The sequence below is a fragment of the Delphinus delphis genome, chromosome 8, assembly GCF_949987515.2.
Source record: "Delphinus delphis chromosome 8, mDelDel1.2, whole genome shotgun sequence".
Classification (NCBI taxonomy): domain Eukaryota; kingdom Metazoa; phylum Chordata; class Mammalia; order Artiodactyla; family Delphinidae; genus Delphinus; species Delphinus delphis.
This window is the reverse complement of record NC_082690.1, coordinates 41,969,424-41,982,077: the sequence shown is the minus strand read 5'-3', so window position 1 is coordinate 41,982,077 and position 12,654 is coordinate 41,969,424. Positions and strand designations below refer to the sequence as shown.

At 42.4% G+C, this 12,654-nt stretch overlaps 1 protein-coding gene across 2 annotated transcripts in view; it reads left to right on the top strand.

Annotated features, from left to right (window-relative positions):
- FAT3 (FAT atypical cadherin 3) overlaps positions 1 to 12,654 on the top strand; it is a 560,699-nt gene that overhangs the window by 401,988 nt on the left and 146,057 nt on the right. For both annotated transcript variants that reach the window (XM_060017235.1, XM_060017234.1), the window contains exon 4: positions 10,540 to 10,854. In XM_060017235.1, coding sequence (XP_059873218.1) covers positions 10,540 to 10,854 — 315 coding nt within the window. The remainder of the gene's footprint in view (positions 1 to 10,539; positions 10,855 to 12,654) is intronic.

Genomic DNA, 12,654 nt, shown 5'->3' with positions numbered 1-12,654 from the left:
TGTTACAATGTTGCTTCTGTTTTATATTTTGTCATTTTGTCTGCGAGGCATGTGGGATCTTAGCTTCCCGACCAGGGATCGAACCCGCACCCCCTGCATTGGAAGGCGAAGTCTTAACTACTGGACCTCCAGGGAAGTCCCACTAAACCTCTTTCTGATCTGCCGTGTGGGGATAATTATCCCACCTTCCCCCTGGGACTGATATAAGGATAAATGAGTTAATATTTATTAAGGACTTAGAAGAGTAAGTGCACAGAGTAAACACTAATTGCCTGATGAGTAAGAGATAACAGAAGTGGCCACTGGGGACCACTCAGTTTCACCCTCCCTCCTCCCACTGCCTTTATCAGGGCGAGGGGCGTGGCGAATTCTGTAAGAGGGAGCTGAAGGTGTAGACGTGTAACAAAATAGTAAGAGAAGGTGCAGCTGCACGAAATAAGTCTTGGAAAGCTGAAAGAAGTTGTAGCCACGACCCATGACCTGGTGGCAGTCTTTCAGCAATTGAGAACAGGAAGGGTGCCACAAGGCAGGAGACGAAGATGATCCCAATTATCAAAGGAGGGAAAAGCTTGACTCTAGAAGCACAGCTACGAGCTTGATGCTGATCCAAAGCCACACTTGGGGAGGGAATTTTAAACAGATGGTTAACAGATGCTTCTACACAGGACGGGCTGCTCAGGATAGGGAAAAGAGCAGGAGCTGGGACGCCAAGCTGACTGGGGTGCAAACCCACGTCCCGTCACTTACTGGCTGAATGGACTTGCAAAAGTTACATCGCTTCTGGGTCTTATTGTCTCCAGCTGTAGAATAGAAATGGCAGTGTCTCCAGGGTTCCTGTGAAAAATCGTGCTAATGTAAACGATCACACAGAGGACTGAGCAAAGCAGACATGCAGTCAGTGATATCCGTGTAACCAAAGAGGCAGCGGAACACAAGGTTTAGAAGAGAGATCGTGGCAAACTTTTCTGTAAAGAACCAAATAACAAATATTTTAGGCTCTGTGGCCCATACAATCTCTACTTCAAGTACTCAACTACACCTTTAAAGCAGGAAAACAGTCATAGATAACATGTTCATAGATGGTATGAATGGGTGTGGCTGCAACCCAATAAAACTTTATTTACAACAACAAGTGTCCAGATAGATTTGGCCTGTAGTGTGCTGATCCGTGGTTTAAAATCAAGCAGCTAGGAATAAATCAAGGCCTTGCCACGATGGGCAGTGTGACCTTGGACAAGTCCATAAATTGAGTTGCTTTGTCTATCAAATGGCTTGTAATAGTAGTACCTATCTCATGAGATTGTTTGAACTTTGCAGTACGCGGGCCTCTCACTGCCGCGGCCTCTCCTGCTACGGAGCACAGGCTCCGGACGCGCAGGCTCAGTGGCCATGGCTCACGGGCCCAGCCGCTCCGCGGCATGTGGGATCTTCCCGGACCGGGGCACGAACCCGCGTCCCGTGCATCGGCAGGCAGACTCCCAACCACTGCGCCACCAGGGAAGCCCCCTAGTAAGCTTTTGATACCTGCTTCCTGTCATCGTTAGGATTATCCCAGTAACCTAGGATAGGGAGCCAAAACCTCCAGTAAGATGAAATTGAATAGGAATGAATGTAAAATCCTGTACTTTGGCCTTCAGAAGGAAACCACACACTTATAGTTTAGTGCTTCTCATAAGAAAAAGACCTAAATGGTTTAATTCAATCATGTCACAGAGCTGTGTGACAGGACTGCCACTCAATATAAGTAGAGTCATGAGCTGAATAAATGGACTTGAGATTGTCTCTAAGACTACAGCAATTTACACAAGTCTGAGCAAGGTTGATATGCTATTGTTTTGTCCTGGCCATCGTATTTTAAGAAGGAAGCTGGTATATAAGAAACCATCCTGACAGAGGCAACCAGTATAATGAATAGCAATTCATTATACATAATGAATGACCTGAGAGAACATTACATGAATTAGAATTTTTTCAGTCTGGGGTGTGGATTCTCAAATATCCTTAAGGATTTATGAGTATGGTAGTTTTAAAATATAGCTCCCAAATTACTTGACCCTCTTCTCATCTAGAGGTGGGGTTTATGACCCCACCTCTTGAATCTGGACTCGGGGACTGCTGGCCAACAGAATATGCTCAGAACCCAGCCACCATGCTGTGAGGAAGCACAGGCCACACAAAGAGGCTACTTGTAGATATTGGGCCCGTTGACCTCAGCCCCAGCTGAGGTCCCAGCCAGTGGCCACCATCAACCAAAAGACTTGTTTGATGACCACAGGCCCAGATACCTAGGACTTGAATTGCATGAAAGATTCCACACAAGAACTGCTCCATTCAACCCCTAGAACAAGGAGAGTTAATAAAAAGATTATGGTTATCTTAAGCCACCTAATTTGGGGTTACTCAGCAGTAGATACCTGGGACAATGTGGGAGAGGAATTTGAGTTTTTCTGTAGAGTTACCAAGAGTAAAAGTAGTCTATAGGAAGCTACAGTCACTCTAGGCTAAGAATAGGTAGATAGAAACAGGTTCAATAAGAAGAAGAACTTTGGGAAGATTGAACCTATCAAACAACAAGTGGACTGCTTCATAAGGGATTAGTTCTTCTTATTGAAAATATCTAAATTAAGGCCAGATGATTGCAGGTCGGGAACACTGCAGAGGATTTGGGGCATGGGGGAGGGGTGAATTTGATAGGAATCCATGCTCGCTGGTTGGTTGGTTGGTTGGTTGGTTAATGTCCCAATTTGCCTAGAAAAGAGTTTTGTACCAAGAAGGCACTGGATGAATATTTTATTAATTCATTTAACAAATATTTATTGAATGCTTATTACATCCACTGTTGTAGATGCTCAGGAAATATCTGTGAACAAAAGAGATGAAAATCCATGCATATACAGAGCTCATATTCTTAAAGAGGGAGACATGCAATAAACAAGCTTATATGTGAAGTGTATATAATATATCAGATGATATAAAGTGTCAAAGGCAAATATAAAGTGGAGCAGGGGGGGAGATATGTAATTCCTGAAGAGAGGTTTATCATTTTAAATATGGGGGAATTCCCTGGCAGTCCAGTGGTTAGTGGCCTGGAAATAGCCATTTTTGGTAAATTAAGGGCTGAAGAGAATGACAGAATTGAACTCTTCATCTTAGAAATATTGAATATATTCTCAGACACTCTTGTAATCACTGGGGACAAGGCAGTGGACGAAACACAAGGTCTCGGCTCTCAGGCAGCTTATGTACTTATATTCTACTACATGGAGAGGTAAAACTAAAATAAATACATCAGGCAGTTTCAATGATTGAGAAACATGGCCTTCCAACAGCTGCCATAACTCCAGAATTCTCAACGTTCACGCATTTTTGGTCCTATAAAGCTCTTGCATCTTCCACGGATAGACTTAACAACAGGTTCCTCTTTGTAATTTTGTCATCATAATGCATTGGGCCATGCTGATTGCCTTCTGGCTCTGTCTGGTATTCACAGACCACAAGGGTATCATAGAAAATTGAAACGGGCTGTGCTGTCCTTTCAGGGGTACTGTGTTATTTCTGGTTCCTTTTGTTAGCTGTAAATAACTAAAGAAATTAATCTTTCAGAACTTTGATTAATTGCCAAGCCACTGACTATTGATCAATGATGAGAACAGAAAATCTAGGTTAGGGTGGCAGAGTGAGAGGACACATGGATAGTTTCTAAACAATGGCTAATTCCTTACATCATTAATGAAAAATGATACAGAGGAGGAGATAATGGGGATTCATCTCAGTTTGGCTTAGGTCTCCAGTGCTATTCCTCCTTCCATATAGGCTAATTCCACGTGATGGGCTGAGGTCTAGGGCAGCATGAAATGTGAAGTCTGAGGAGCTGACGGAATTGTCAACAATTAATATTCCAGGTACCAACATGGCTGGAGACATGAGTGGGTCTAGAGGAGTGATAACAGACCTTAAGACTTTGAGTTAGTTCAGTTCAGCAAATGTTTATCAAGAGTACACTAGTTTCCAGGAAAGAGATGAAGAAAACAAGGTTCCTACCTTCGAGTGGCTCACAGTGTCCTGAAGGAGCCAACACACAAATAGATCATTTGAGTAAACTGTAGACAAGTGTCCACAGTGTCAAGCACAATTTTGGAAGTAGCTAGAAATCGTTATGAGTAATCATGGGATCGGCAATGTCCTCAGTGACGCAAGATGGGTATGAACCCCAGAGTGCACAGTTAAAATTGTGCCTACCTCTACCTGAACCCCATTCAGAGAATCATAAAGCACTTGGGAGATCTTACATTATCAGTCTCTTCATTTCCTACAGGTAAAGAAGCAGAGACCCTTCACTGTCTGAATGTTCTCTCCATTTATTATCATAGGGAAGAGTTTGGGGTAGATTAATTCTCAGTTTCACTCAACAACATGTATTTGGCACTTAGAACTGTCCCAGGTGTCAGAACAGAGCAAGGAATGAGATGGTCCCTGACCTCAAGTTGCTCATGGTCTGGAAGGATTGAGCGCAGACCAACAAGCAAACAGACACATAAATTGTAAGATGATAATTAGCATCCTGGAACTATGCACATAGTGGAGTGGGAACAAGGTGAGGGCGTCCACAGCAGTCTGCAGGAAGCAGGAATGGCTTCGCAGAAGGAGTGTTTGAATTCAAGCTTCTGGAATGAGTCAGGCGTATTCCCAAAACAAAGCCTTCTATGTAAACAAACAGTTATGCAGAGGAATGGAGGTGTAAGAGCATGGCATACTCAGGACCCCCCAGGCTCACCGTGTAGCTGAGCATGGAGGGTGGAAAGGGGCAGGTGGCACATGTTGAGAATCAAGGCAGGCCAGATCCTCAGCCTCAAGGAGCCCCTGAAAAAATGCTGTGCAGGTCAGTGACATGATCAGATTTTTGAGGAAGAAATAACGCCTTACAACAAAGGTGAAGGCTAGAGGCAGGGAGACCAGGAGGCCCCTGTGGGAGTCCAAGCAAGATGCAAATGAGGCCTGTCCCAGGGCAGTATGGCAGAAGAGATTGGCGTGAGGGGTGCACGTGAGAGATGCCTGCTGGCCTTCACATTTGCTTGGATGTGGATAGTTAGAACAGGGACACTAGATGGATGTCCAGGATTCTGGTGCAGACCAGTGTGTGAGTGAATGTGGGGGGGTGGTCATCACTGAGACGACACAAATGGAAGAAGGAGGAGGTTTGAGGATAATGATTTGTCTGTGACTTTTGGGGGGTTGGGGTGCATGTGAGAGGTCCACAGAGAAGATTCCTGGGAAATAGTTGAACGCATTGGCTTGGAGGTAGGGAGTGCATATCGGGGAATGATCAGCAAACAGGTGGTAGTTAAAGCCTTGGATAAGGAAATGGAGGCGTTATGGGTGGAGAGGCAGCTTGGGGTGACTTCATAAAGGGCCTTGAATGATCTACGAAGGCTTTACAAGGTGAGACAGCTTTGGCTAACGATCTTGTCCAAATAGTACCTGAGTTAGAGTCTAATTTATTAAATAAGTAAACATGGAGCACGGCTTGACACAAAGGTGAGAGCAGTGAACAAAAAGGCAAAATCTGTTTTTGCCCTTATGCAGCCTATCAGCTTGGTGGAGAATGTATTTAATTAATTTCCACAACCGTAAGTGTTGCAAAAGAAAACTATAGGGTGAATTAAGAGTACATAATTCAGGAGGTGGAGAGAGTGGGGGGCCGGCGCTTGGTCTGTGAGGTCAAGGAGGCGTCTCTGAGGAAATGGCATTTCAGCTAGATCCAAAGGATGAGTAGGCAAGATCCAGTGAAGGGAGGGGGAGAGGACGGCATGTGCAAATGCCCTGAGGTGGAAGACACTGTGTTGGAGCACCTGAAGGATGCCCACGTGGCCTGAGGGAGCATGAGAGCTGGTACCCAGGGTGAGGCGGTGATGTAGGTGTGCCTGCTTCCCATCTCATGCGTAGAGGCTGCTTCATGAGCCTCTGCAGCTGCCACCCTTCCCTGCCTATAAGCAGATACCTCGAGGACCTGGGTTTTTAAATCCAGGTCAACCCTGAAAGGAAACATCTTTATAGCAGCACAATCCTCAGGTGAGCAGTGAACTGCAGCCAGGAGGGCCTCTCTGTTCCTTGGCAGCCACCTGGCCCTGAGGCAGCCCCAGAGCTCCACCTCGGAGCCCACTGCAGGGAGTTTGTTGACAAGCAATGAGGAGGTGATTTTGTGCACGGTAAAGACAGCGAGAATTGTCTGGATTTGGAAAAGGAGCCGTTCAAGCAGTAAAGAGAAGCAGAGGAGTTGAGCGGCCAAGAAATCAACATGTTTTGGTCAACACAGCTCACCTGGGAGTATAACATTTTAGTTCAGCAGCAGCAGTAAAACATGCCTCTCCAGAAATTACCATGTCCAAGAATTAGCTCAAGAGTCAAAATCCAGCCTTGGCACCTAATGGCCTGACGTGTTTCTTTTGTAAAACGTAACAAACCAATTGGGAAAATAACCTTGGAAGGAAACTGGATGGATTTTTCTTTTTTTTACACAGAAGGTTCTTATTAGTTATCTATTTCATACATATTAGTGTATATATGTCAATCCCAATCGCCCAGTTCATCCCCCCCCACACACACACTTTCCCCCCTTGGTGTCCATGTGTTTGTTCTCTACATCTGTGTCTCTATTTCTGCCCTGAAAACCGGTTCATCTGTACCATTTTTCTAGATTCCACATATATGCGTTAATATACGATATTTGTTTTTCTCTTTCTGACTTACTTCACTCTGTATGACAGTCTGGGTCCATCCACATCTCTACAAATGACCCAATTTCATTCCTTTTTATGGTTGAGTAATGTTCCATTTTATTTATGTACCACATCTTCTTTATCCATTTGTCTGTCGATGGACACGTAGGTTGCTTCCATGACCTGGCTATTGTAAATAGTGCTGAAATGAACATTGGGGTGCATGTGTCTTTTTTTTTTTTTCTGTACACAGGCCTCTCACTGTCGTGGCCTCTCCCATTGCGGAGCACAGGCTCCGGACGCACAGGCTCAATGGCCATGGCTCACGGGCCCAGCCGCTCTGCGGCATGTGGAATCTTACCGGACCGGGACATGAACCCGTGTCCCCTGCATCAGCAGGCAGACTCTCAACCACTGTGCCACCAGGGAAGCACGCATGTGTCTTTTTGAACTATGGTTTTCTCAGGGTATATGCCCAGTAGTGGGATTGCTGGTTCATATGATAATTCTATTTTTAGTTTTTTAAGGAACCTCCATACTGTTCTCCATAGTGGCTGTATCAATTTACATTCCCACCAACAGTGCAAGAGGGTTCCCTTTTCTCCACACCCTCTCCAGCATTTGTTGTTTGTAGATTTTCTTATGATGCCCATTCTAACCCGTGTGAGGTGATACCTCATGGTAGTTTTGATTTGCATTTCTCTAATAATTAGTGATGTTGAGCAGCTTTTCATGTGCTTCTTGGCCATCTGTATGTCTTCTTTGGAGAAATGTCTATTTAGGTCTTCTGCCCATTTTTTGATTGGGTTGTTTGTTTTTTAATATTGAGCTGCATGAGCTGTTTATATATTTTGGAGATTAATCCTTTGTCCGTTGATTTGTCTGCAAATATTTTCTCCCATTCTGAGGGTTGTCTTTACATCTCATTTATAGTTTCCTTTGCTGTGCAAAAGCTTTTAAGTTTCATTAGGTCCCATTTGTTTATTTTTGTTTTTATTTCCATTACTATAGGAGGTGGGTCAAAAAAGGTCTTGCTGTGATTTATGTCAAAGAGTGTTCTTCCTATGTTTTCCTCTAAGAGTTCTATAGTGTCCAGTCTTACGTTTAGTCTTTAATCCATTTTGAGGTTATTTTTGTATATGGTGTTAGGGAGTGTTCTAATTTCATTCTTTTACATGTAGCTGTCCAGTTTTCCCAGCACTACTTATTGAAGAGACTGTCTTCTCTCCACTGTGTATCCTTGCCTCCTTTGTCATAGATTAGTTCACCATAGGTGTGTGGGTTTATCTCTGGGCTTTCTCTCCTGTTCCATTGATCTATATTTCTGTTTTTTTGTGCCAGTATCATATTGTCTTGATTACTGTAGCTTTGTAGTATAGTCTAAAGTCAGGGAATCTGATTCCTCCAGCTCTGTTTTTTTTCCTTCAAGATTGTTGTGGCTATTCGGGGTCTTTTGTGTCTCCATACACATTTTAAGACTTTTTGTTCTAGTTCTGTAAAAAATGCCATTGGTAATTTGATAAGGATTGCACTGAATCTGTAGATTGCTTTGGGTGGTGTAGTCATTTTCACAATATTGATTCTTCTAATCCAAGAACATGGTTTATCTCTCCATCTGTTTGTGTCATCTTTGATTTCTTTCATCAGTGTCTTATAGTTTTCTGAGTACAGGTCTTTTACCTCCTTAGGTAGGTTTATTCCTAGGTATTTAATTCTTTTTGTTGAAGTGGTGAATGGGATTGTTTCCTTAATTTCTTTTTCTGATCTTTTGTCGTTAGTGTATAGGAATGCAAGAGATTTCTGTGCATTAATTTTGTATCCTGCAGCTTTACCAAATTCATTGATTACCTCTAGTAGTTTTCTGGTGGCATCTTTAGGATTCTCTATGTATAGTATCAGGTCATCTGCAAACAGTGACAGTTTTACTTCTTCTTTTCCAATTTGTGTTCCTTTTATTTCTTTTTCTTCTCTGATTGCCATGGTTAAGACTTCCAAAACTATGTTGAATAATAGTGGTGAGAGTGGACATCCTTGTCTTGTTCCTGATCTTAGAGGCAATGCTTTCAGTTTTTCACCATTGAGAATGATGTTTGCTTTGAGTTTGTCGTATATGGCCTTTATTATGTTGAGGTAGGTTCCCTCTACGCCCACTTTCTGGAGAGTTTTTATCATAAATGTGTGTTGAATTTTGTCAAAAGCTTTTTCTGCATCTATTGAGATGATCATATGGGTTTTATTCTTCAATTTGTTAATATGGTGTAGCACACTGATTGATTTGCATATATTGAAGAATCCTTGCATCCCTGGGATAAATCCCACTTGATCATGGTGTATGATCCTTTAATGTGTTGTTGGATTCTGTTTGCTAGTATTTTGTTGAGCATTTTTGCATCTATATTCATCAGTGAGATTGGTCTGTAATTTTATTTTTTTGTAGTATCTTTGTCTGGTTTTGGTATCAGGGTGATGGATTTTTAAAAGAAAGCAAGAACTCCTACGAAAATTCATCTGAAGTCTATTAAATCCATTCTCCTAAGCTGCTTGTAAAAGAAACCTAACTAGATTGCAGTTCCATTTTGTAAAAAGCCATAAATTTGTTTTTCCACATTTTGGGCCTTTTTTTCCCCTCATTTTTCCTGTCAGGTTGCTTCATTAGGTGGAAAACTGGATGACCAGAGGCTGTAATTTACTGTTGTTTTTCTCCTATTGATGCTGAGTGCATCTTTATGTTCCTTCCAGCCTCCAAATATGTATTTTGAGGTAATAAGCTGTCTTATTCAAGGTAATGATTTAAAGATTGAGTAGAGGTTCCTCTAGGTTTTGTGGTTAAACACAATATCAAGAATTGCCAAAAGTTCAATACCTGACTTTAGGCTTCATAATAATGAGACCTCAAGCCTCTGTTTTCTCACCTGCAAAATGCGAGTAAACAAAACTGCCCCACTTACTGAGGAGAGTGTTTTTGGAAAATGAATGAGATAGTACATGGAAGAGTGCTTATATGGCCCCATCTGCATATTAAGTATTAATATGATAATAATTATCATCACTATGACCAAGAAGAAGATTATTCACACTAAGACTCAAAGACATTTTACATCTGCCATGCAAATTCCTTATCTACATATTCTTCTTTTCTCTCGTCTGTCAATTTTCACAGACATGCATAAGAATAGCATCTCAGATATGGAAAGGGGTTGGCCATCCCCCCGACTTCCCACAGAGGAAAAAAATTATTTTGTGACTGTTAAAAACATATTTTAACTGTCAAAGGTGCTTACAACCAGCCATCAGAATTGTGAAGTATACATCAGAGTTTTCCTTTTGTTTGGTGACAAACAAAAATCACAAATTTTACAGGAAGATGGAAAAGAAAGAAAGGAACATGAATACTGAAGGAATTCGAATGCTGATAGCAGTTCCCAAGAATTAGATGAAATACCCATGGGTTAACATATAATAAAGGTTATATTGTTTTTTGTGTCTGTTGAGGGGAGCATATTTTAAGTCTACTACAGCTATATAACCTGACACATTTCATAAAGTCAATCCGATTTCTTCTCCCTCTCCACTCCACACCACAATAAGAGCCTTGCCTCCTTCCTGCCCTTTCAGCAATGATTTCCATGACTGGATTTAGGGCCTTCCCTGCTTTTATGGATGAACTATGAAGAGTTATGCATTTGACATGAGCTACAGGAATAAGAGAAGTTGAGATGCCCTAAGGCACAGAATAGACCTTTCATGAGATGGCAGGGGAAAGAGTGGCGAAAAACGTTTCTCTCTTTTCTAATTGTAAAATGCTTTCTCTTTCAAAACTCAGGTGACTGTGACAGATGGTGGTTTTTCTCCAAAACAGTCAACCATTTGGGTGGTGGTTCAGGTTTTGGATGAAAATGACAACAAGCCCCAGTTCCCAGAGAAGGTCTACCAGATCAAGCTGCCAGAACGTGACCGGAAGAAGAGGGGAGAACCCATTTATAGGGCTTTTGCATTTGATAGAGATGAGGGCCCCAACGCAGAAATTTCCTACAGTATCGTGGATGGGAATGATGATGGAAAGTTCTTCATTGACCCTAAGACTGGCATGGTTTCTTCCAGAAAGCAATTTACAGCAGGGAGTTATGACATTCTAACGGTAAGATTTTTTTGAACCTCAATAACATTAATGCGGGGGAGGAAGTTATTTTCTTAGTCATGTATATTTTTTAAGCAAAAAATCTCTGGGGTAAAAAGTGCAGCCACACAACAGTGGAAGGCTACTTTCTGTTTCAGTGATATTCTTAATGAGGCCATTTCCTTTGGTTGTGTCCTATCAGCCAAACTCCCCATTCCCAGTACACAGCCTGCTCCATCATTTACTCAATTACACTTCCTGTGGCCCCAGATCACTTCAAGGTACTGAGCATAGATGTAAACTGAGGGGAGGGGAATAGCAGAGTGACATAACCTTCCCACCACTCATTATGTCCTGAAAATCTCCCAAAGAAAACAACTCTTGTAATTGTTGACAATGGGTTAGAACATGAATTTAGCTGTATAAATTGTGAGACACAAATCATAGCTAGGCTCATTCTGTAAAAAGTGAAAAAACTTAAGTAAAAACTGACTAAATTTTTCATTGTTAGAAACTTAAAAATTAAACCAAACAAGAGCACCATCTCAAATAGAGGCTTAAACTCCCATATCTAAGGTGCCAGCCTGCACTCCCCACCCCTAACCACTTTAGGCTTGTAATGCCTATGCCCAAAGGGGGACTGCTTAGCCTCACAGGTGATGGACACTTCCCAGGGTCTCAACAACTGTCAAGAGTTAGCACCATCTTCCATCCTTCTCTTAGTCTTCAGCCTTGTCCACTGTGAATGGTCAATCCTTTATTATTTTAAAGGGTAGTCAGAGTGCATTTACTTATCTTTGTACTCCTATGGTCTGGACTTGGATTCCTTTCCCTGCTCAGTAATGTATCCAGAAGAGTGGGCAGAGAAAAGAAAATAACGATAATAATAAAAAACAGCCCTGTTTCTACCATTAGCAGCTCTCATGTAATATGTGCTGTTGCAGTTGTGTGAGACTTGCCAATGGGAATCTTTGAGGACTGGATGGATTGCAGTGGATACTGTTGGTACCCTGTCCAGATCCCCATTATCAGGCTGGTGCAGACATCCCCCAACTGTTGTGAGTGTTGGCTGCTAAGGGCTCACAGCTGCCCCCTTCTCCAGAGGGTCATCCTTGGCTGAACTTTTTGGCCCAAGAGGTTCCACACTCCTACCCCAGCCCAGCAGCCCACAGCCAATAACTACTAACTGACACCAGATATAAAAGTCCAACCTCCTTGCCTCCAGGTGGATCCAACACTTTGATACAATTATTCAGAGCTCCCTTTGGGATCAGGCTGAAGTTAGACTTCAACTGAGACCACACCCTTGCTTAGCATCTTCCCCGTCCATCCTGCTTTCTTCACTCCCTTTCTCCTGAGAACACTTCCTTCTGAAACCATTTGTACACAAATCCCTATCTCAGACTCTGCTCCTAGGAAACCCTACCTAAGACATCTACCTTCAAGCGTCCTTCATCTCACAGGAATTTTCTGGGGTAGAGTGTTCATCCATGAACATAGCATTAGGGAGCTATGAGTTGTCACTGTTTTTAAAGGCTATAGCTATTAGCTATGCACCTAAAAATGTTTTTATTGATGTAATATTTTTAAATCCATTTTTTATTTTGATTTTTAAATTTCTGTCATTGATGTCTGCTTGTCGGACTTAACTTCATTCCCCCCCACCCCACCCAACACACACATTTAAATCCAGGACACCACAGCTGTTAACCCTGCATATCTGAGCAAGGAAACATGCTTTACTCAGTCCTTATATCAGACCATAAAGAAGAGTCATTAACACCCTCTTCCTTACCCCACTGGCTCGAGGAGCCCATGTTT